The sequence below is a fragment of the Nomascus leucogenys genome, unplaced genomic scaffold (genome assembly GCF_006542625.1).
Source record: "Nomascus leucogenys isolate Asia unplaced genomic scaffold, Asia_NLE_v1 000941F_67568_qpd_obj, whole genome shotgun sequence".
NCBI classification, from domain to species: domain Eukaryota; kingdom Metazoa; phylum Chordata; class Mammalia; order Primates; family Hylobatidae; genus Nomascus; species Nomascus leucogenys.
Genome location: NW_022097855.1, coordinates 1 through 25,014, shown reverse-complemented (window position 1 = coordinate 25,014; position 25,014 = coordinate 1). Strand labels below are relative to the sequence as shown.

The following is a 25,014-nucleotide window of genomic DNA, read 5'->3' as shown; positions in this document are numbered from 1 at the left end:
GTGAAACCCCGTCTCTACTAAAAATACAAAAATTAGCCGGGTGTGGTGGCGGGCGCCTGTAATTCCAGCTACTCGGGGGGCTGAGGCAGGAGAATTGCTTGAGCCTGGGAGGCGGAGGTTGCAGTGAGCTGAGACGCCACTGCATTCCAACCTGGGCAACAGAGCAAGAGTCCATCTCAAAAAAAAAAAAAAAGAAAGAGAAAAAAAAAGAAAAACATTGGTTGGGTATGCAGCCTCATGCCACTCTCCCATGCTTCTGGCCTGCTGTGGTGGGTATCTCCTTTCCAAGGATGAGATTGGAGAGACTATATAACACAAATGACCAGTTTCTCAGACTGAACCCCTGCATTGAATGCCATAGTTGTTACTGGTTTCATAGCTGGCTTCGGTCCTGGGGCACCTGGTGGCAGAAGCTACTTCTTGGTTTAGGTGTTGTGCTCCTATGTTCCTTACTGTCCTGGTTTTGCCTTTACTGTTGCTGCAGCATTTTCCTCCAATAAAGCCAATGAGCTGCTGCTATAGCTATACGATATCAAGCACCCTCCCTCTAGACCCAGGGACTATCAAGGAACAGGTGGGCACGTGAGATTGCAAGGACCAGTACTGAGGAGTGGAGCGTAGGTATACAGCCTGCTGCGTGGCCAGAGTGATTTCATCTTGAAGGGAAAATATCATGATGACAGATGTTTGACTCCCGCATACCAAGGTATTTGGCAACAAGGTCTTTAAACATTGGCCGTAGCATAGATAATGTCTCATAAAGATGCTTATCTAACCTCTCCAGTGGTCAGGAGTTTCCGCAAGAAAATGAGGCATGGCCAGGTGCTCGTGTTTTAGCATAAAAATTTGCTATAGAAAGTAAACTTTCTGGAGGACGGGTGTGGGTTCCACCCTCTTGCAGCCACTGGACACATAGCTTCTGTTCAAAGGTCCCCCCCCATTCATTGTTTATTTCTGAGAAACTTGATTTGTCAGCCTCTTTCTTTGGCCTCTCAGTGCCCTTGGCCTTTGAGGGTAAATTTACATAGAACTGCTCACCACGGAACAATACCAGTGTGCCCAATATATTGTCTTTCTTTCTAGAGCAATTACTACAACAGTAGGAAATAAAAGGTTACGAGGTGTTGTCTTTCTTTCTTTCACTTTCTTTCTTTCTTTCTTTCTTTCTTTCTTTCTTTCTTTCTTTCTTTCTTTCTTTCATTCTTTGTTTCTTTCTTTGTTTCTTTCTTCCTTCCTTCCTTCCTTCCCTCCCTCCCTCTCTCTCTCTTTCTCTCTTTCTCTCTTTCTTTCTTTGTTCAGAGACAGAGTCTCACTTTATTGCTTAGGCTGCAGTGCAGTGCTGTGATCTTGGCTCCCTGCAACCTCCGCTTCCTAGGTTCAAGTCGTTCTCCTGCCTCAACCTCCCGAGTCGCTGGGATTATAGGTGCCCACCAACAGGCCTGGCCAATTTTTGTATTTTTAGTAGAGACGGTGTTTCACCATGTTGGCCAGGGTGGTCAGGAACTCCTGCCTCAGGCGATCTGCCCGCCTTGGCCTCCCAAAGTGTGGGGATTACAGGCGTGACCCACCATGTCCGGCCTGCTGATCTCTTTCTGATGTATCCTCTCCATCCCCATCTCTCTAAACCCTCTCTAACAGACTGTCAGACTTTCCTCTCCCTCCTACATTCTCTTCCTTTTATTTTGTCTCTCTCTGCTCCTCACCTCTTGACTAAAGATGTTGGCGGCTGTATCTCTAGCCATTGTGCAAATCCTAATACTACAACAAACATGGCCAGTGACATCTGCCTTTAAGCACTTGTCACAGAGGTCACCTGTGCATCGTCCACTTCCAGCCTCCAAAGAAACAATTCACTACAAACCACTTCTGGAGATGTGGCACCAACTACCAGGGAGGCAGTCAGGGAAAGATGAGGAACTCTCATCATCATATTTCTGCTTGGGACCAAGGTTTCTGAACTGGAAAGGACCCATCTGCTCAGCCCTCCCCATCACCCCTAACCCCTACAATGCTGTAGGTTTTCATAAAGTTGTTTTTTTCTCTACTGACACCTATAAGCTTCTCACTTTTGGGAGACAAAGATTGTAAAGGTTTTTTTTTTTTTTCATAATTAACTAAATTTAATTTATAGGAAAATTTTTTTAACTCAGCCTCCAAAACTGCTGGGATTACAGCGTGAGTCACTGCACCTGGCCAGGACATGATCTTTGTAACAAAACCTCTGAAAAACTCCAAACCCAGAACCAAAAAACAAACAAACAAAAAAAAACCACACACAGAGCGGGAAACATCTGAATCAGTCAGATTCCCCTACAACACCACACTCACATTGGCTGGCAGTAGCCACTTTTGCCTCTGAGATGAAACTCTGTTAATTGTTCATTAAAGAAAGGGAAGGCCCGGCAAGGCGGCTCACACTTGTCTTCTCAGCACTTTGGGAGGCTAAGGCAGGAGAATTGCCTGAACCGAGTAGGTAGAGACCAGCCTGGGCAACATAGTGGGATCCTGTGTATACAGAAAGTACAAAAACTAGCTAGGTGTGGTGGCGTGTGCCTGTAGCTACAGCTAGTTCGGAAGCTTAAGTGGGAGAATCCCTTGAGCGTGGGAGAATCCCTTGAGCCTGGGAGATCGAGGCTGCAGTGAGCTGTAATTGCAGCAATGCACTCCAACCGGGCTGACAGAGTGAGATCCTCTCTGGAAAAAACACAAAAGAGTAATGCATCATTGGGCGCAGTGGGTCACACCTGTAATCCCAGCACTTTGGGAGGCCGAGGCCAGTGGATCTCGAGGTCAGGAGATGGAGACCATCCTGGCTAACACAGTGAAACCCCGTATCTACTAAAAATACAAAAATTAGCTGGGCATGGTGGCACGTGCCTGTATTCCCAGCTACTTGGAAGGCTGGGGCAGGAGAATTGCTTGAACCTGGTAGGCGGAGGTTGCAGTGAGCCGAGATCTCGCCACGGCACTCCAGCCTGGGTGACAGAGCGAGACTCTATCTCAAAAAAAAAAAAAAGAGTAATGTATCAGAACTTGATGGAGTTTCAGGCCTTCACAGTAATAATGGAGGGAAACACATTTGTGGAGAGGGGACCATGTTCACTCTTTATCTATCCATGATAGACAGATAGTCCGGAGCTTTACATACCCATGGAACCTAAGGAAAAATGTTCCCTGTCATGACTCACAATCTTCCAGCCACCCTTTCTTGCATCTGTCCTGTGGGCTTGGGGACCCAACTTATGGATTTCATCTTCCCAGGGAGAAAGAAAAATCAAATCTTTCAGTATCTCTTTCAGGGTATATCCTCTGCTATATTTACATGGAGGATAAGGCACTCGATATCTAGTAGCTGAATGTTACATTTGTGTAATACGGAGCTATATTGGGATAAAATAGAATTTGTTTCCTCTGAGACACAGGTAGAGGCCCGTCCACACTGACCTGGGTGGCAGCCACCTCTTCCTGCAGTGCCAGGCAGGGCATGCTCACAGATCTGGGGAACCTCTACTGCTCCTGGAGCTCCACAACCTCCTTACTAGCACCCTCTCCCTCTGGTGGCTGTGACAGCCCACACTTAGTCTTGGGTCTCCCCTGCTTCTTTGCCTGCCCCTCTTCTGCCCACGCTGCACGTCTCTGTCTCCCACTGTCCCCACTATGTCCACGATCGCCTCTCCCTCCCTGCACTCTCCATCTCTAAGGGCTCCTTGTCTTGGAAAATGAACCCACAGCCTCTACCTTCTGACTGGGGACAGGAGCCGGGGCTTGTTCAATTCTCCCTCCCTCCACCACACACACTTGTCCTCCTTAATGTTTCTGAAGTCAGTGAGCTCCAAACTCAGCCCCTCCTGCACCTGCCAGCTGTAGGACCTGTGACAAGATGCCTACCATCTGTCTGGGACTCCGTCTCTCATCTCTCATATAGGCATAATGATGGTAGTTTCCTCCTTCCAAGGCTGGGGAGAAGCAAGAGGCCAAGGTGATGGGTTATGGACAGTCAAAACAGCTCCGATCCTGCCTCCACCTGGGGCTGGTGTTTCAAGTCCGTTTGCTTGTGAATGGAGCTTTAATGTCTCCATTCACACACAAATGTTTTATTCTAAAATAGACTCCCCTCTGCCCTTCCCTTCCCCACAACTCTTTCCCCTCTGCACCATGCAGTGGTACCTGTGAGAAAGAACTGTCCCATTCCCAAATCATCATCCCCACCTCAGCCCCCAGGCCCTTGGTTGGTGAGACCCTTGATGGGCAGTCTCATGCTTCTGTCCAGGGGACTTTCCCACCGATTGCTCCCCTGCATGGAGACTAAGTGGACTCTTCTATTCCCTGGCCATCACAGGGTCTACAGTGCATGCATCTTCCTCATTCCTCCATGTTCCCCAGATGACAATTTCATCTGTGTCTCCTCCCACATACTCCCAAATGGACCGTCCCAGCCCTAGAATGCGAAAATCGTTCAGAGAGCGAAGGCCAAGATGCCCAACCACCTGCTGCAGAATCCTGCTCCAGGACTGAAGTGTATAGTCTCTATCAAAATAAAAACTGGAGGCCAGGTGCGGTGGCTCACGCCTGTAATCCCAACACTTTAGGAGGCCAAGGAGGGAGGATCGCTTGAGCCCAGGAGTTCAAGGCTGCATTGAGCTATGATCATGCCGCTGCACTCCAGCCTGGACAGAGCAAGACCCCCATCGCTAGAAGAAACAAACAAACAAAGAAACCCAACAACTGGAAATATCCTCCTCTAGAATGGTGGTCAGGAACATCTGTCTGCCTTGCTCCCTGATGTCTCTGCAGCACCTAGGACAGCGCTCAGCACGAGGACCCACTCATTAGTGTTTTGTTGAATAAATGACTCCTTTGACACAGCAATTCCGCTTCTAAGAATCTTTCCTAAAGAAATATTCACACACGTGCACAGAGCTGTGTGCGCAATAATGAGAGGGGCAGACAACTGGGGAATGTTTGCAAAGGTTTATTAACTGTCAGTAACTGATACAGGGGAATCGGATGAGGGGAGTACATGCTGAACAGGAAACCGAGCGAGGGGGGCTTGACCAGGACGCACGGCAATGGGGTAAAGCAGATGGGAGATGCTTATAGTGGTACTTGGTGTGAGTGTGTGTGTGTGTGTGTGTGTGTGTGCAGGCACGTGCATGTGTGGTGTGTAAATGCAGAGGAAAAAATCTGATATTAAACACTCGGAACTGCCCTCAGTAGTCACATCTGGGGAGAGAGGAGGGTAGTGCTGTTCTATGCAGAGAATACCTGACGATACTTGCTTTTTAAGTAGATGCATGGATACACAAACTGAAATATGCGTTAAGTATGTCTTGCTCATCCATGAAAAGGATAATATCTAACAGAATGACACAGTGTAATAAAATACAACGGAAACGCTAACATCGATCTCTTGTCACACTAAGAAAAACGATGCTCAACTTTTCACTGTTGTGAACACTTGCTTTCGCTTGCTATACACCTGATGACGAGGGGTCCGCAGCCATGCCCATGTTCGTGAAAGGTCACCACATTCTGCTTCTCATCATGGGCATGTGTCATATCCCCGAGGCTGAGGCAAGAAGAGAGAAAGAAAGTGGCAATGAGTTCCCAGTGCCCAATAACTCAATCTCAACTCCTCCTGACCTGCAGACACTGCACACTCTGATTCTGCCCTATCTCAGGACCTGCACATGCCTTCCACGGTTCCTTGAAGTGAACCATCTGCTCTTGCCACAGTGACTTCCTCACCTGGTTTATCCGTTCCTAGGCTACAGGAAGGTGTGGCCACATACCAGGGCTGACCTGGGGTTTCGGGGCCCACAGCATCCGGGGTAGGGAGGATCCCTGGATATACAGGGCAGGGAGTAGAAAGAGCATGGGAAATCTCATCATCCAGCCTCAATGCTGTACAGTAGAAAATTATGAGAAAGGAATCATTTGGGAAACAAATGGCAAGATGGGATACCAGTACCATAACAGAAGAGCACATCTGCAGGGATGTGGGGGGTGAGCGGAAGGTTCACTTACGGAGTTACTCGTCATCTTCTTCAGGGTCGCTGATCTCTTCATAAATCACCACCTGCTTTCTCTCACGCAGTCTGTGGGTCCAGGCATGTTCCCCCCTTTCGGGTCCTATGATGGAGAAAAGTTGGAAGATGAGGGTTGGGTAGGTTGGAGAGTGTTAGGCTCTGTTTTCGCAAAAACAGGAGATGCCTCCCCGCTCCCAAGTGCCCATGGGCCTTCTTTATCCAGTTTTCACATTCTCTGGCTTAGAGAGGCTGAGACCTTAGACCCACACCAATACAGGCCAAATGCCAATTAAAGTTTTAGCTTCTGGCTCCTTCCGTTGTGAGGTTTAGATTCCCAACATCTTCACTTATGGGAACATTCACCCATACCTCCTTTCATTCTGCAAGTATTTGTTAAAGGCACGAAGGCATACCTCGTTTTATTGCACCTCATTTTCATAGTGCTTCGCACATACTGCATTTTTTTTTAGAAATTCTCACCAATTTTACACTTTTCCATTATTATTATATCTGTTATGGTGATTTGTGATCAGTGAGCTTTGATGTTATTGCAACTGTTTTTGTTGTTTTTTAGTATTTTAAAATAATTTTTGTTGTTTATTTCGTGGATACACAGTAGGTGTATATACTTATGGGGTACGTGAGATGTTTTGATACAGGCATGCAAATGCGTAATGATCACATCATGGAAAATAGGGTATCCATCCCCTCAGCCATTTATCCTTGTGTTACAAACAATCCAGTTACACTCTTGCAGTTATTTTTAAATGTATGATTTAGTTATTATTGACTATAGTCACCCTATTCTGTGTAAATGCTTTGGGGGTACTAAGAACTGCGCCCACAGAAGATGACGAACGTAATCGATCAATGTTGTGTGTGTTCTGACTGCTCCATCGATGAGCTCTTCCTTGCATACCTTCCTTTTCTTGGGCCTCCCTATTTCCTGAGACGCAGCAACACTGAAATCAGGACAGTGAACAACCCTACAATGGCCACTAAGTGTTCAAATGAAAGGAAGAGTCGCATGTCTCTCACTTTAAATCAGAAGCTAGAAATGGCTAAGCTTAGTGAGGAAGGCCTGCTGGAAGCCAAGATGGGCTGAAAGCTCGGCCTCTTGCACCAAACAGCCAAGCTGTGAATACAAAGGAAAAGTTCTTGAAGGAAATTATAATACTAATACTCCAGTGAACACACGAAGAAGAAAGCAAAACTGCCTTACTGCTGAAATGAGAAAGTTGCAGTGGTCAGGATAAAACAAGAAACCAGCCACAACATTCCCTTAAGCCAGAGTCTAATTCAGAGCAACAGCCAAACTCTCTTCCAGTCCATGAAAGCTGAGAGAGGTGAAGAAGCTGCAGAGGAAACGTGTGAAACTAGCAGAGGTTGGTTTGTGAGGTTTAAGGAAAGAAGCCGTCTCCATATCATAAAAGTGCAAGGTGAAGCAGCAAACCCTGATGGAGAAGCTGCAGCACGTTATCCAGAAGATCTAGTTAAGATCACTGATGAAAGTGGCTACACCAAACAACAGATATTCAAGGTAGATAAACTAGCCTTCTATTGGAAGCAGATGCCATCTAGGACTTTCATAGCTAGAGGAGATTGACTCCAACTTTGAAAGAAGTTCTCCTGTGGGTAAAATGCTGTCCAATAGCATCACACATTACAGGGAAACCCTTCATGAAAGGGAGAGCTAATCGATGTGGCAAATTTCACTGTTGTGTTCCTTTAAGAAACTGCCACAGCCACTCCACCCTTCAGCAGCCACCACCTTGATCAGCCAGCAGCCATCACCACCCAGGCAAGAGTCTCCACCAGCAAAAAGAGTGACTCACTGGAGGCTCAGAAGATTGTTAGCATTTTAACAATGAATTAGTTTAAAATTAAGGTATGTACATTTTTAGACATAACGCTATTGCACTCTTAGTGGACTGCACTGTAGTGTAAACATAATGTTTGTATGCACTGCCAAACCAAAAAAACAATGTGTGTGACTCACTTTATTGCAGTGGTCTGGAACCGAACCTGCAACATCTCTGAAGTGCACCTGTACTGGGTAACAGGCACTGAGCTGAGTAAGATATGATCCCCGGTTATCACAGATAGAATCGCCTGAGCACCGTTCATGTCATCAGGCCTTCTAGATTAAATTTAATGCCTCCAAACAATCTATGAACTATGATTCTTTATTTCCATCTTATGGACGAGGAATCTGGAACTGAGAAAATTTGGAAGACTTGCCCGAAGTCACATCGTTATTTATTCCATTTAAAACCTCGTCATCTTCCTCAGGGTCGCTGATCTCTTCATAAATCACCACCTGCTTTCTCTCACGCAGTCTGTAGGTCCAGGCATGTTCCCCCCTTTCGGGTCCTATGATGGAGAGGAGTTGGAAGATGAGGGTTGGGTAGGTTGGAGAGTGTTAGGCTCTGTTTTCGCAAAAACAGGAGATGCCTCCCCACTCCCAAGTGCCCATGGGCCTTCTTTACCCAGTTTTTCACATTCTCTGGCTTAGAGAGGCTGAGACCTTAGACCCACACCAATACAGGCCAAATGCCAATTAAAGGTTTAGCTTCTGGCTCCTTCCGTTGGGAGGTTTAGATTCCCAACATCTTCACTTATGGGGACATTCACCCATACCTCCTTTCATTCTGCAAGTATTTGTTAAAGGCACACAGGCATACCTCGTTTTATTGCACCTCATTTTCATAGTGCTTCGCACATGCTGCATTTTTTTTTAGAAATTCTTGCCAATTTTACACTTTTCCATTATTATTATATCTGTTATGGTGATTTGTGATCAGTGAGCTTTGATGTTATTATTGCAATTGTTTTTGTTGTATTTTAGTATTTTAAAATAATTTTTGTTCTTTATTTTGTGGGTACACAGTAGGTGTATATACTTATGGTGTACGTGAGATGTTTTGATACAGGCATGCAAATGCGTAATAATCACATCATGGAAAATAGGGTATCCATCCCCTCAGCCATTTATCCTTGTGTTACAAACAATCCAGTTACACTCTTGCAGTTATTTTTAAATGTATGATTAAGTTATTATTGACTATAGTCACCCTATTCTGTGTAAACGTTTTGGGGGTACTAAGAACTGCGCCTACAGAAGATGACGAACGTAATCGATCAATGTTGTGTGTGTTCTGACTGCTCCACCGATGAGCTCTTCCTTGCCTACCTTCCTTTTCTTGGGCCTCCCTATTTCCTGAGACACAGCAACACTGAAATCAGGACAGTGAACAATCCTACAATGGCCGCTGACTATTCAAATGAAAGGAAGAGTCGCATGTCTCTCACTTTAAATCAGAAGCTAGAAATGGCTAAGCTTAGTGAGGAAGGCCTGCTGAAAGCCAAGATGGGCTGAAAGCTCGGCCTCTTCCACCAAACAGCCAAGCTGTGAATGCAAAGGAAAAGTTCTTGAAGGAAATTATAATACTAATACTCCAGTGAACACATGAATAAGAAAGCAAAACTGCCTTACTGCTCAAATAGAGAAAGTTTCAGTGGTCAGGATAGAAGATGAAACCAGCCACAACATTCCCTTAAGCCAGAGTCTAATTCAGAGCAACAGCCAAACTCTTTTCCAGTCCATGAAAGCTGAGAGAGGTGAAGAAGCTGCAGAGGAAACGTGTGAAACTAGCAGAGGTTGGTTTGTGAGGTTTAAGGAAAGTAGCTGTCTCCGTAATGTAAAAGTGCAAGGTGAAGCAGCAAACCCTGATGGAGAAGCTGCAGCACGCTATCTGGAAGATCTAGCTAAGATCACTGATGAAGGTGGCTACACCAAACAACAGATTTTCAATATGGATAAACTAGCCTTCCATTGGAAGCAGATGCCATCTAGGACTTTCACAGCTAGAGAGGATTCACTCCAACTTTGAAAGAAGTTCTCCTGTGGGTAAAATGCTGTCCAATAGCATCACATACTACAGGGAAACCCTTCATGAAAGGGAGAGCTAATCGATGTGGCAAATTTCACTGTTGTGTTCTTTTAAGAAACTGCCACAGCCACTCCAGCCTTCAGCAGCCACCACCTTGATCAGCCAGCAGCCATCACCACCCAGGCAAGACCCTCCACCAGCAAAAAGAGTGACTCACTGAAGGCTCAGAAGATTGTTAGCATTTTAATTAAAAATAAATAAATACATAAATAAAAGCACAGACTTTGGACTCAATTCATCTTGGGGGTGAATCCCAGCTCTGTCACCCACTGACTATGTGATCTCGAGCAGACTGCTTAATTCTCTGAGCCTCAGTCTCAACATCTGCACACTGGGGATGCTAATAGCATTTAATTCAAGAGAAGGTTGTGAAAACGAATGGGAAGATGCACATAAAGGGCTTTGTGCTGGGCTCAAGGGCCATTGCCCTGTCCCTGCCCTAAGAGAGCTTGCTGTCATCCTGGGAGGATCTTAGAGACATCAGGGCTGTAGATGGAAAGCCCAGAGAGGAACGGGGACTTGTTGGAGGTACTAAGGATGGGGGTAGCGGAAACTTCTTAGACAAATTGACTTATGAGCTCCCTGAGGAACACAGTGGGCCCCAATTACACACTCTTTTTAATACTATTATTATAAATATTATTAATATCAATGGGTAAAATATATTTCTGGTTCTCTGGTCTTCTAGAAAAAAACATATATAGAAGTTTCTGTTTTTTTTTTTTTTTTAGTTTGAATTTCTTTTTAAAAATTTTTAGGCCGGGCGCGGTGGCTCACGCTTGTAATCCCAGCACTTTGGGAGGCCGAGGCGGGCGGATCACGAGGTCAGGAGATCGAGACCACGGTGAAACCCCGTCTCTACTAAAGATACAAAAAAATTAGCCGGGCGTGGTGGCGGGCGCCTGTAGTCCCAGCTACTCGGAGAGGCTGAGCCAGGAGAATGGCGTGAACCTGGGAGGCGGAGCTTGCAGTGAGCCGAGATTCCGCCGCTGCACTCCAGCCTGGGTGAGAGAGCGAGACTCCGTCTCAAAAAAAAAAAAAAAATTTTATAGAGATTGGGGTCTCACTATGCATCCCAGATTGTTCCGGAACTCCTGTCCTCAAGTGATCCTTCCATCTCCTGCCTCAGCCTCTCAAAGTGTTGGGCTTACAGGCATGAGCCACTGGAACTGGCTCATTGAAATTTTTCTTTCTTTCTCTCTTGTTTTTTTTTTTTTTCTGACAAGATATCGCTCTGTGGCCGAGGTAGGCAGCAGTGGCTGGATCATGGTCACTGCAACCTCGTACTCCTGGGCTCAAGCGATCCTCAGCCTCCTGAGTAACTGGAACTACAGGCACACCACCCCACCTCGCTAATTTTATTTATTTTTTGTAGAAATAAGAGACAGGGTATCGCTCTGTTGTCCAGGCTGGGGTGCAGTGGCGTGATTGTGGCTCACTGCAACCTCTGCCTCCCAGGTTCAAACGATCCACCAGCTGTGGCCTCCCGATGTGCTCGGACTACAAGCATGAGCCACCGTGCCCGGCCCAAATTTCTGACGTTACTACAGAGTTCCTAGGAAAAATCCCATACCTGAAAAAGTTAGAAACTGACAGGAAAGATTTGAGATGACGACCTGCTTCATATACACTACTTATTAAAACTGGATAACAAATGCACTGCGAGGGGGTGGAGAGGGATAGGAAAACAATGGAAAGAGAAAATCAGAGCATGCGCACTCCGAACTTGGAGTAGCCAATCCCAGGGGGTGCTTTAGGTGGGAAAATCAGAGTTTCCGCTCCCACCTTGAGAAGGTTCTGTCCCTGGAGCCTCGACTGATAGACCCCACATCAGCTTCGCTCCTCCCGCCTACTGTTCTGACTTCTGATTGGCCAGATGGGGTTCACTAACTTCCCTGATTGGTCCATCATCCTGAGGCAGTGACATTGCAGAATATTTTCTCCTCCAGCCACACTTCGTCACCAACTGCTGCCGACTTCGTCACCAACTGCTGCCGACTTCGCCACCACTGCTTTGTCTCTGAGGTAATTTCTCTTGAAGGGACACCCTAGATGGGCTAATGGGGGCAGACAGAAAAGGAGGAAGCCTCTGTAGGGCCCTCGAGTGCTTGGGGTTCTGAAAATCTTGAGGACGGAAAGACAACTAATGCCTTTCAGGACGATCATCAGGGAGGATCCTCCCACCTCGGCCTTGGGTCTACAGGCCTGTGTCATCCCACCCCTGGAAATATTTTTTTATTTTTGTATTTTAGTAGAGACGGGGGGCTCAAGCAATCCTCCCGCGTCAACCTCGGGACTACAGGCACGCACCACCCGCCCTCACTAATATTTTTTATTTTTATTTTTTTTAGTAGAGACAGTTCCGCCATGTTGACCAGGCTGACCTCAGCCGCCTGGGCTCAAGCAATCCTCCCGCCTTGGCCTCGGGACTACAGGCACGCACCACCCCGCCCCCACTAATATTTTTTATTTGTTAATTTTTTAGTACAGACGGTTTTGCTATGTTGGCCAGACTGGCCTCGACCGCCTGGGCTTAAGCAATCCTTCCGCCTCGGCCCCGGGACTACAGAAGTGCCCCAACCTGCCGACGCTTTTTTTTTTTTTTTTTTTATAAGCCGGGTTTCACTATGTTGGCCAGGCTGGCCTCAACCTCCTGGGCTCAAGAGATCCTCTTGCCTCGGCCGCGGGACTACAGGCGTGCACCACCCCGCCCCCCACTAATATTTTTTATTTAATTTTTTTTTTTTTTTTAGTAGAGGGTTTCCCTAGGTTGGCTAGGCTGGTATCGACCTCGTGGGCTCAAGCGATCCGCCCCCCCTTGGCCTGCCAAAGTGCTGAGATGTACCAGGCCTGCGCCACCACCCCCAGCTAATTTTGTGTGTGTGTGTGTGTGTTTTTTTTTTTTTTTGGAAAGATGGGGGTTTTGCTATGTTGTCCAGGCTGGTCTCGACCTCCTGGGCTCAAGCGATCTGCATGCCTCGGCCCCCCCAAAATGCTGGGATTACAGGCATGAGCCACCACGCCTGGCCGATTGCTGCAACTTGAAATGCCCCACATTCTCTCTAAGTGCTGGCGGGTTCTTGTAGTCTTGGAGATTCTAGCTCTCTTCCTTCTAATAATTTACAAATAACCCAGTAATAGCCTCTAAATTCGTTCACATTGGCCAGGCTCATTTCTTGTCAACAGAACAGAACCCCCCATCCCTCTGCCTCGTCAGATCCATCACTAGCCTGGCGACAGAACGAGACTCCGTCTCAAAAAGAAAAAGAAAACAAAAAAGGGTAGCTTAAGATTGTTGGTCAGTGACACAACCCACTGCAACCAGAATTTTGATGGGCACCACCTCACTGAATTCCACATTCAATGTCGGTGCCTCGGTAGGGTGGCATGCCATATGCCAGCTTTCTTTGCTGCCCGGATTAATTTCAGCAAACCATTTCTTTCCCTCTCCCTTCCCTGTATTCATCTCCCCACACCATCTTTCCCAGCAGTGTTTTGTCCCCTCTCTATGTCTTTACATTTACTCTCCCAGCAGCTGTCTACAAGCTTATATGGGATCCCTTCTATTTTATAGAAGCTTTTCCTTTTGTAGACCTTGTGAATTCTTAGAATGCTATTCTCTAAAACTTCTGTATACCACACTCTCAATTACATGGAGATTTCTGCTGTTTGCACGAATCTTAAAAGAGTGTGAAGATAAGCATTCTAGCCCTGGAAAGCCCATTCATTTAGGCCATTCCTTTCCCTACTAACGTCCCAGGTTTCTCCTATTTAGGCAAGTGTAACTCTCCCAGCGTTGTTGAGAACATTGATTAAGGGAATGCATGTGAAGACGCTTTATAAGCTCTAAAGCACTATACAAATGTCACTCATACTGTTTATCTGTGACCTTCACATTATAAAGATCATGCCGAAGAAGCCAGCAGAGGAAGGAAATGATTCGAAGGAAGTGCCAGAAGCATCTGCCCCACAGAACCATGGGAAAGAGCTGTGCCCCCCGGGAAATCCAACTACCTCTGAGAAGATTCACGAGACATCAGGTAAGAGGAAAGAATGCGGGAACAACCCCTCTGGCTTCCCTGGCGATGTTCAGGTGTGTGGACTGGGTGTGTGGCTTGGATCCCAGACAAGCCCGGGTCCAGGCTGGGCTGAGGAGCTCGCCCAGCTCCAGATGAGATGTTAGACGTGACCTCCAGAGACACAGACTGGAGTTCTCATCCATAGAAAAACCACGTGACTTGGGGCAAGTCTTTCAGATTTTCTCAGCTCCAGATTCCCGGTCCATAAGTTGGATATAAAGAATCATAGTTCATAGATTGTTTGGAGGCATTAAATTTAATCTAGAAGGCCTGATGACATGAACGGTGCTCAGGCGATTCTATCTGTGATAACCTGGGATCGTATCTTACTCAGCTCAGTGCCTGTTACCCAGTACAGGTGTACTTCAGAGATATTGCAGGTTCGGTTCCAGACCACTGCAATAAAGTGAGTCACACACATTGTTTTTTTGGTTTGGCAGTGCATACAAACATTATGTTTACACTACAGTGCAGTCCACTAAGAGTGCAATAGCGTTATGTCTAAAAATGTACATACCTTAATTTTAAACTAATTCATTGTTAAAATGCTAACAATCTTCTGAGCCTCCAGTGAGTCCCTCTTTTTGCTGGTGGAGGGTCTTGCCTGGGTGGTGATGGCTGCTGGCTGATCAAGGTGGTGGCTGCTGAAGGCTGGAGTGGCTGCGGCAGTTTCTTAAAAGAACACAACAGTGAAATTTGCCACATTGATTAACTCTCTGTTTCATGAAGGGTTTCTCTGTAGTATGTGATGCTATTGGACAGCATTTTACCCACAGGAGAACTTCTTTCAAAGTTGGAGTCAATCTTCTCTAGCTGTGAAAGTCCTAGATGGCATCTCCTTCCAATAGAAGGCTATTTAATCTACATTGAAAATCTGTTGTTTGGTGTAGCCACCTTCATCAGTGATCTTAGCTAGATCTTCCGGATAACGTGCTGCAGCTTCTCCATCAGGGTTTGCTGCTTCACCTTGCACTTTTATGTTATGGAAACGGCTTCATTCCTTAAACCTCATGAACCAACCCCTGCTAGCTTCACACGTTTCTCCTGCAGCTTCTTCACCTCTCTCAGCTTTCATGGACTTGAAGAGAGTTCTGGTCTTGCTCTGAATTAGACTTTGGCTTAAGGGAATGCTGTGGCTGGTTTCATGTTCTGTCCTGACCACTCGAACTTCCTCTATTTGAGCAGTAAGGCAGTTTTGCTTTCTTCTTCGTGTGTTCACTGGAGTATTAGTATTATTATTTCCTTCAAGAACTTCTCCTTTGCATTCACAGCTTGGCTGTTTGGTGCAAGAGGCCGAGCTTTCAGCCTGTCTTGGCTTTCAGCAGGCCTTCTTCACTAAGCTTAGCCATTTCTAGCTTCTGATTTAAAGTGAGAGACATGCGACTGTTCGTTTCATTTCAACACTTAGCGGCCATTGTAAGGTTGTTAATAATCCTCATTTCAGTATTGCTGTGTCTCAGGAAATAGGGAGGCCCAAGAAAAGGAAGAGAGACGTGGAACAGCTCATCGGTGGAGCAGTCAGAACACATACAACATTGGTCGATTAAGTTTGTCAACTTCTTTGGGTGCAGTTCATGGTACCCCCAAAACCATTACACACAACAGGGTGATTATAGTCAATAATAACTTAATTGTACATTAAAAAAACTGAAAGAGTCTAACTGGATTGTTTGTAAGGCAAGGAGAAATGCTTGAGGATGGATACCCTATTTTCCATGATGTGATTATTATGCATTGCATGCCTGTATCAAAGCATCTGATGTATCCCATAAGAATATACACCTACGGTGTACCCACAAAATAAAGAACAAAAATTATTTTAAAACACTAAAAACAATTGTAGTAATAATATCAAAGCTCACTGATCACATATCACTATAACGGATATAATAATAATGGAAAAGTGTAAAATTGGTGAGAATTTCCAAAAAAAAAAATTGCAGCACCTGCGAAGCAGTATGAACATGAGGTGCAATAAAACAAGGTATGCCTGTGTGCCCTTAACAAATACGTGCTGGATTAAAGGAGGTATGGGTGAATGTTCCCGTAAGTGAAAAGGTTGGGAATCTAAGCCTGAGAAGAGAAGGAGCCACAAGCTAAACCTTTAATTGGCATTTGGCCTGTATTGGTGTGGGTCTAAGGTCTCAGCCTCTCTAAGCCAGAGAATGTGAAAAACTGGGTAAAGAAGGCCCATGGGCACTTGGGAGGGGGGAGGCATCTCCTGTTTTTGAGTAAACAGAGCCTAACACTCTCCAACCTATCCAATCCTCACTTTCCAACTCTTCTCCATCATAGGACCCAAAAGGGGGGAACATGCCTGGACCCACAGACTGCGTGAGAGAAAGCAGGTGGTGATTTATGAAGAGATCAGCGACCCTGAAGAAGATGACGAGTAACTCCGTAAGTGAACCTTCCGCTCACCCCCCACATCCCTGCAGATGTGCTATTCTGTTATGGTACTGGTATCCCATCTGTCACTTGCTCCCCAAATCATTCCCTTCTTATAATTTTCTAGGGTACATCATTGGGGCTGAATGATGAGATTTCCCATGCTCTTTCTACTCCCTGCCCTGTATATATCCAGGGATCCTCCCTACCCAGGATGCTGTGGGCTCCCAAACCCCAGGTCAGCCCTGATATGTGGCCACACCTTCCTCTAGCCTAGGAATTGATAACCCAGGCGAGGAAGTCACTGTGGCATGAAGAGATGGTTCACTTTGAGGAACCGTGGAAGGCATGTGCAGGTGCTGAGATAGGGCAGAATAGGAGTGTGCAGGGTCTGCAGGTCAGGAGGAGTTGAGATTGAGTTGTCACATGGTGGGAACTCACTGCCACTTACGTTCCTTCTCTCTTCTTGCCTCAGCCTCAGGGATATGACACATGCCCATGATGAGAAGCAGAACGTGGTGACCTTTCACGAACGTGGGCATGGCTGCGGACCCCTCGTCATCAGGTGTACAGCAAGTGAAAGCAAGTGTTCACAACAGTGAAAAGTTGGGCGTCATTTTTCTTAGTGTGACAAGAGTTCGATGTTGGCGTTTCCATTGTATTTTCTTACAGTGTGCCATTCTGTTAGATATTAGCATTTTCATTGATGAGCAAGACATGCTTAAAGCATATTTCGGTTTGTGTATCCATGCACCTACCTCAGAAAACAAGTATAGTCAGGTATTCTCTCCATAGAACAGCACTACCCTCCTCTCTCCCCAGATATGACTGCTGAGGGGAGGTCTGAGTGTTTAATTTCCGATTTTTTCCTCTGCATTTACACACACACCACACACGCGCACACACACAGCAAGTACCAGTATAAGCATCTCCCATCTGCTTTTCTCCATTGCCACGCGTCCTGGTCAAGCCTCCCTCACTCTGTTTCCTGTTCAGCATGTACTCCCCTCATCCGATTCCCCTCTGTCTGTCACTGACAGTTAATAAACCTTTGCAAATGTTCCCCAGTTGTTTGCTCCTCTCATTATTGTGCACACAGCTCTGTGCACGTGTGTGAATATTTCTTTAGGAAAGATTCTTAGAAGTGGAATTGCTGTGTCAAAGGAGGCATTTATTCAACAAAAAACTAATGAGTGTGTACTAGTGCTGAGCCCTGTCCTAGGTGCTGGAGAGACATCAGGGAACAAGGCAGACAGATGTTCCTGACCCCCATTCCAGAGGAGGATATTTCCAGTCGTTGGGTATTGTTTGTTTCTTTGTTTCTTCTAGACGTGGGGTCTTGCTCTGTCCAGGCTAGAGTGCAGTGGCACGATCATAGCTTAATGCAGCCTTGAACTTGTGGGCTTAAGGGATCCTCCCACCTCAGCCTCCAGAGAAGCTGTGACTACAGCCACGCACCATCACGACCCATTAATTTTTTTAGGTTTTGTCAAGAAAGTCTCGCTATATTACCCAGGCTGGTCTCCAACTCCTGGGCCCAAGCAATCCTCCCACCTTGGCCTCCTAAAGTGCTGGGATTACAGGAGTGAGCCACTGCACCTGGCCTCCAGTTTTTATTTTGATAGAGACTATACACTTCAGTCCTGGAGCAGGATTCTGCAGCAGGAGGTTGGGCATCTGGGCCTTTGCTCTCTGAATGATTTTCAAGTTCAAGGGCTGGGACGGTCCATTTGGGAGTATGTGGGAGGAGACACAGATGAAATCGTCATCTGGGGAACGTGGAGGAATGAGGAAGATGCGTGCACTGTAGACCGTGATGGCCAGGGAATAGAAGAGTCCACTCAGTCTCCATGCAGGGGAGCAACGGTGGGAAAGTCCCCTGGACAGAAGCATGAGACTGCCCATCAAGGGTCTCACCAACCAAGGGCCTGGGACTGGGGTGGGGACGATGATTTCGGAAGGGGCCAGTTCTTTCTCACATGTACCATTGCACAGTGTGGAGGGGAAACAGGTCTGCGGAAGGGGAGCGCAGATGGGAGTCTGTTTTCAAACAAACCATTGTGTGTGATTGTGTGTGAATGGAGACATCAAGGCCTCCCGCTTCTCCCCAGCCTTGGAAGGAGGACACTGTCATCTTTATGCTTATATATTAGGTGAGAGACGGAGTCCCAGACAGATGGTAGGCGTCTTGTCTGAGGTCCCACAGCTGGCAGGTGCAGGAGGGGCTGAGTTTGGAGCTCACTGACTTCAGAAACATTAAGGAGGACAGGTGTGTGTGGTGGAGGGAGGGAGAATTGAACAAGCCCCGGCTTCTGTCCCCAGTCACAAGGTAGAGGTTGCGGGTTCATTTTCCCAAGACAAGGAGCCCCAGGAGAGAGAGAGTGCAGGGAGGGAGAGGCAGTCGTGGTCACAGCAGGGACAGTGGGAGACAGAGATATGCAGGGTGGGCAGAAGAGGGGCAGGCAAAGAAGCAGGGGAGATCCAAGGCCAAGTGGGGGCTGTCACAGCCACCAGAGGGAGAGGGTGCCAGGAAGGAGGTTGTGGGGCTCCGGGAGCAGTAGAGGTTCCCCAGATCTGCGAGCATGCCCTGCCTGGCACTGCAGGAACAGGTGGCTGCCACCCAGGTCAGTGTGGACGTGCCTCTACCTGTGTCTCAGAGGAAACAAATTCTATTTTATCCCAATATAGTTCTGTATTACACAAATGTAACATTCAGCTACTAGATATTGAGTGCCTTATCCTCCATGCAAATTGAGGAGAGGATACCCTAAAAGAGATACTGAAGGTTTTGATTTTTCTTTCTCCCTGGGAAGATGGGATCCATAAGTTGGGTCCCCCAGCCCACAAGACAGGTGCCAGGAAGGGTGGCTGGAAGATTGTGAGTTATGACGGGGAACATTATTTCTTAGGTTCCATGGGTATATAAAGCTCCCGACTATCTGTCTATCATGGATAAAGAGTGAATATGGTCCCCTCTCCACAAATGTGTTTTTCTCCTCGGTTATTACTGTAAAGGGCTGAAGTTGCATCAAGTTCTGATACATTAATTTTTTGTGTTATTTTTGAGACAGGATCACAGTCTGTCTCCCAGGCTGGAGTGCAGTGATGCAATTACAGCTCACTGCAGCCTCGAGCTCCCAGGCTTAAGGGATTCACCCGCTTCAGCTTCCGAACTAGCTGGGACTACAGGCACACGCCACCACACCCAGCTAATTTTTTATTTTTGGTAGAGACGGCATCCACTATGTTGCCCAGGCTGGTCTCGATCTCCTGGCCTCAGGCAATCTTCCTGCCTCAGCCTCCCAAAGTGCTGGGATGGCAAGTGTGAGCCACCTCGCCAGGCCTTCACTTTCTTTAATGAACAATTATCAGAGTTTCATCTTAGAGGCAAAAGTGGCTACTGCCAGCCAATCTGAGTGTGGTGTTGGAGGCGAATCTGAACTTTTAAATTAACCTACATGATGATTATCCTAAGGCCGTTTCCTGCTCCGTGTTTTTTTTTGATTCAGGGTTTGGAGTTTTTCAGAGGCTTTGTTACAAAGAGCATCTCCTGGTCGGGCACAGTGACTCACGCTGTAATGCCAGCACTTTGGGAGGCCGAGGCAGGCAGATCACTTGATGTCAGGAGTTTGAGACCAGCCTGGCCAACAGGGTGAAACCCCCGTCTCTACTAAAAATACAAAAATTAGCCGGTAGTGGTGGCTGGCCTCTGTGAATTCCAGTTACTGCAGGGGCTGAGGCAGGAGAATCTCTTGAACCTGGGAGACGGAGGGTGCAGTGAGCCGAGATCACGCCACTGCACTCCAGCCTGGGCGACAGAGTAAGTCTGTCTCAAAAAACAAACAGCATCTCTTGCCTACAGTGATTTGAGCTGTGGTCTTGTCTCCTTGGGTTTCTCTGTCAGTCTGATCCCATCTACTCTATCTCCCAGGAATGCCTCAATATTTCTAGTGGACCGCTGACATGCTTTCCTATTTTCCTCTACTGTTAAGAGTTGACCCTTGAAACCATTTTCTTCCCAGTTCGATGGAATGTTGACTGGGGCACGGGATCTATCTGCCATCTTGCTTCAATCATCTGGTTTTAGATATTTTATGTACTTTTCTCACTATATATGTGTAATTTTTTTCAATTTGGTTTTCTAAATGGTTATCATTGGTATGTAGAAAACCTATCTATTACTGTATATAATATTTTGTTACCTGTCTGGGTGCAGCTTCCCCTGCATTTTGGCACAAGACTCAATCTGTTTTATTCTCCAAAAGAAAACTGACAGGCTGGGCGCGGTGGCTCACACCTGTAATTCCAGCACTTTGGGAGACTGAAGAGGGTGGAAGACCTGAGGTCAGGAGTTCGAGACCAGCCTGGCCAAGATGGTGAAACCCCATCTCTACTAAAAATACAAAAAAAAAAAACAAAAAAACAATTAGCCATGCGTTGTTGGCACGCGCCTGTAGTCCCAGCTACTAGGGCAGCTGACGCAGGAGGATCACTTGAACTGAGGAGGTGGAGATTGCAGTGAGCCGAGATCGCCCCACTGCACTCCAGCCTGGGCAACGGCAATTCTATCTCTAAAAAAAAAAAAAAGAAAAGAAAAAGAAAAGAAGAAAATTCACATCACAGGCAATAGATAGTTATAAAAGGATACTTTATGGAAGATTTCACAGGAAGACTGATGGAAAGAAAGAAGTATATATTTTACAGAGCTAAGCAGTTCACTGCAAAAATCAACAGAACTGCCTTTTTCTCCAAAAATAGTACCCCTAAGCTGTATTACTACTGGTTCTTCTAGTCCTTCCCCCTACTCCAAATCCTCAAATTGTCCATTTCCTTATTGGGATAATTTTCCTCTGCCCAGATCTGGGTCCTCCACAACACTTACCAGTCTTCGGGTGTTTGAATGCCCATTGTTTTAGCTCAGGTTCACAAGGAAACAGGCTTTGGGCCATACAGGACACATCTAGGCAGACTATACTGAGAAACCATGGCTGGAACGGTGCAGAGGAAGAGGAGAGGAGAGGAGAAGAGAGGAGAGGAGAGGAGAGGAGAGGAGAGGGAGAGGAGAGGAGAGGAGAGGAGAGGAGAGGAGAGGCAATTTACGTACCTGACTCTCACTCCTGGTTCCTTTCTTATTGGTCAAAATTTACCCCACAGGCACGAACTCCCCCACACTTCTAGATTGCACCATCTGCCCCTTTGGCAGCTGTCTGGGAAGCCAGATCCCACACTTTGAAGTGTAGTGTTTCATACAATCCAAAAGTGGTAGCAGAGGCCAGGCATGGTGCCTTCCTCTGTAATTCAATGCCATCCCCATCAAGCTACCAATGACTTTCTTCACAGAATTGGAAAAAACTACTTTAAAGTTCATGTGCAACCAAAAAAGAGCCCGCATTGCCATGTCAATCCTAAGCCAAAAGAACAAAGTTGGAGGCATCACGCTACCTGACTTCAAACTATACTACAAGGCCAAAACTACAGTAACCAAAACAGCATGGTACTGGTACCAAAACAGAGATATAGACCAATGGAACAGAACAGAGCCCTCAGAAATAATGCTGCATATCTACAACTATCTGATCTGTGACAAACCTGACAAAAACAAGCAGTGGGGAAATGATTCCCTATTTAATAATGGTGCTGGGAAAACTGGCTAGCTATGTGTAGAAAACTGAAACTGGATCCCTTCCTTACACATTATACAAAAATGAATTCAAGATGGATTAAATACTTACATGTTAGACCTAAAACCATAAAAACCCTAGAAGAAAACCTAGGCAATACCATTTAGGACATAGGCATGGGCAAGGACTTCATGTCTAAAACACCAAAAGCAATGGAACAAAAGACAAAATTGACAAATGGGATCTAATTAAACTAAAGAGCTTCTGCACAGCAAAAGAAACTACCATCAGAGTGAACAGGCAACCTACAGAATGGGAGAAAATTTTTGCAATCTACTCATCTGACAAAGGGCTAATATCCAGAATCTACAATGAACTCCAACAAATTTACAAGAAAAAAACAAACAACCCCATCAAAAATGGGTGAAGGGTATGAACAGACGCTTCTCAAAAGAAGACATTTATGCAGCCAAAGACACATGAAAAATGCTCATCATCACTGGCCATCACAGAAATGCAAATCAAAACCACAATGAGATACCATCTCACACCAGTTAGAATGGCGATCATTAAAAGTCAGGAAACAACAGGTGCTGGAGAGAATATGGAGAAATAGGAACACTTTTACACTGTTGGTGGGACTGGAAACTAGTTCAACCATTGTGGAAGTCAGTGTGGTGATTCCTCAGGGATCTAGAACTAGAAATACCATTTGATCCAGCCATCCCATTACTGGGTATATACCCAAAGGATTATAAATCATGCTGCTGTAAAGACACATGCACACGTATGTTTATTGCAGCACTATTCACAATAGCAAAGACTTAGAACCAACCCAAATGTCCAACAATGATAGACTGGATCAAGAAAATGTGGCACATATACACCATGGAATACTATGCAGCCATAAAAATGATGAGTTCATGTCCTTTGCAGGGACATGGATGAAGCTGGAAACCATCATTCTTAGCAAACTATCGCAAGGAAAAAAACCCAAACACCGCATGTTCTCACTCATAGGTGGGAATTGAACAATGAGAACACATGCACACAGGAAGGGGAACATCACACCCGGGGACTGTTATGGGGTGGGAGGAGGGGGGAGGGATAGCATTAGGAGATATACCTAATGCTAAATGACGAGTTAATGGGTACAGCACACCAACATGGCACATGTACACATATGTAACAAACCTGCACGTTGTGCCCATGTACCCTAAAACTTAAGTATATAAAAATTTTTTTTGGTAAACAAATTCAGAAACAATTTTGAAGGTAATAAGGTAATTGAAAGATATTATTTTCAGCAATTGGAATCAGTTTCTGACCTACTCTATTTGATGTGGCCTTTTGGTGTTTTGTTTGTTTTTTTTTCTTTCTATAACATGACATGACAGGGTTTTATTCTCACTGTTATTGCAGACCAGAGTACAAAAAATTATTAAAAGTTTGCTTGTGAGCATTTAATAAATGGAATTGTTGAACTCTAGACAACATCTGGGTTCACTAAAAATTATATACGTTAATACAATCTTCTTTTGTTTCGTTTGTGTTTAGATGATAGTCATGGGAATGCAATAAATTGGTTGCATCTGGAGGTCCAGCAGGGTATTTTGCTAGGCCTCTCTTGATTTTGGGTGTATGATGTAAAGATACGTGAGCTTGATGAACACTGAAACAAAATTCCAGGGTCTGTTTCTCTTGTGTTTTATTTTTTAATTTATTTTCCATTATCGAGTTTTGTTACTTCCTATAGAGGATGAGACAAGTGTCAACCAGGGAGAAGAATCTAGGGCCATGCTTCTCTGTATTTGGCCCTCTCTCTTATTGCCTTTTAAAATATTTTTAGCTTTTTTATTTGAAACATTTATAAGTTCACAAGAAGTTTCAAGTATGTATTGGAGTCCTTATGTACCTTCAACCAGTCTCTCCCAATACTACATCTCTTCAGTATGCCTACCACATTACCACTATCAAACTAGAACCCGACATTAATATAATCCAGAGCTTTTTAAGATTCAACACTTGTGTTTTGGGTATTCTAGGCACTTTACACATTTCCCATGTGGATGTTGTAATTATCTTGTCAATTTTCCTATTAAAAACTATTTTTAGGATTTTGGTTAGATTGAGTTGAAATTATAGATGAATTTGGAAATAACTGCCATCTTAACAATATTGAATCTTCCAACCAAAATCAAAATATACATTTTAATTTTTTCTTATGCCATTTATCTTTGCAATTTTTTTTGTAGTTTTCAGTGTACAAGTCAATTTACATCTTTGTTCGATTTGTCCCTAAGCCTTACTATTTTTAGTGATATTTTAAGTTGCACTGTTCTTAGTTTCAACTTTCAGTGTTGAAATTAACTTCCAGTCCACCCTAGGACTACCATTGCCTGAAACACTGTCTCTTCTAATATTAATTTCTAATATATAACTTCTAATAGATAAACATACAATTGATTTATATGTTGATTGCTTACTCTGAAATCTTGCTAACCTCAATTATTGTAGAAGCAGTTTTTTTAGATTGACTTTTCTACATACACTCTCATGTAGTCTTTGACAAAAGATACTTTTACTTCTCCCTTCCAATCTGAATGCATTTTTTTTCGGCACTGGACACAATCTCCAGTACAAAGCTTAACTATGCCCACATTCTTGCACATGTTAGTCTTAGATTGTAGTATCCTGCAGGTGAATACTTAGAACAACTTCCACCACTTGAACATTTACTCCTTCCCCCCACGTACTGGTAGAATTCATGTTGGGATACTACATTTACTATGAACATACACCCCTGATTTGAAACAAGACTAGGATACACGGTAAAGAATGTTTATTCACTAAAGTTGTGACAGACTGAAGGCCATTGTTGCAGATTGGAAATAGGAAACTTAAAAGAACTACATGGACATTGGGTAAAAGAACATGGGTTGAA

At 45.2% G+C, this 25,014-nt stretch overlaps 1 protein-coding gene across 1 annotated transcript; it reads left to right on the top strand.

Annotated features, from left to right (window-relative positions):
* The first annotated feature begins 5,020 nt into the window (after nt 1-5,020).
* Nucleotides 5,021-17,512, top strand: LOC100607153. The gene is made up of 7 exons (XM_030809133.1): nt 5,021-5,074; nt 6,098-6,166; nt 8,368-8,436; nt 13,887-14,022; nt 15,522-15,599; nt 16,357-16,461; nt 16,925-17,512. The coding sequence occupies exons 1-6, from the start codon at nt 5,021-5,023 to the stop codon at nt 16,455-16,457; spliced, it is 507 nt and encodes a 168-aa protein (XP_030664993.1). The 3' UTR covers nt 16,458-16,461; nt 16,925-17,512.
* Nucleotides 17,513-25,014: the final 7,502 nt, after the last annotated feature.

Excerpts from the sequence above, each read along its gene's own strand:
- LOC100607153 (XM_030809133.1), top strand. The coding sequence starts at position 5,021 with ATGCTGAACAGGAAACCGAGCGAGGGGGGCTTGACCAGGACGCACGGC. Across the intron at positions 14,023-15,521 it reads GAAGATTCACGAGACATCAG|GAAATAGGGAGGCCCAAGAA; the intron begins GTAAGAGGAAAG and ends GCTGTGTCTCAG. Across the intron at positions 15,600-16,356 it reads TCAGAACACATACAACATTG|GACCCAAAAGGGGGGAACAT; the intron begins GTCGATTAAGTT and ends TCTCCATCATAG.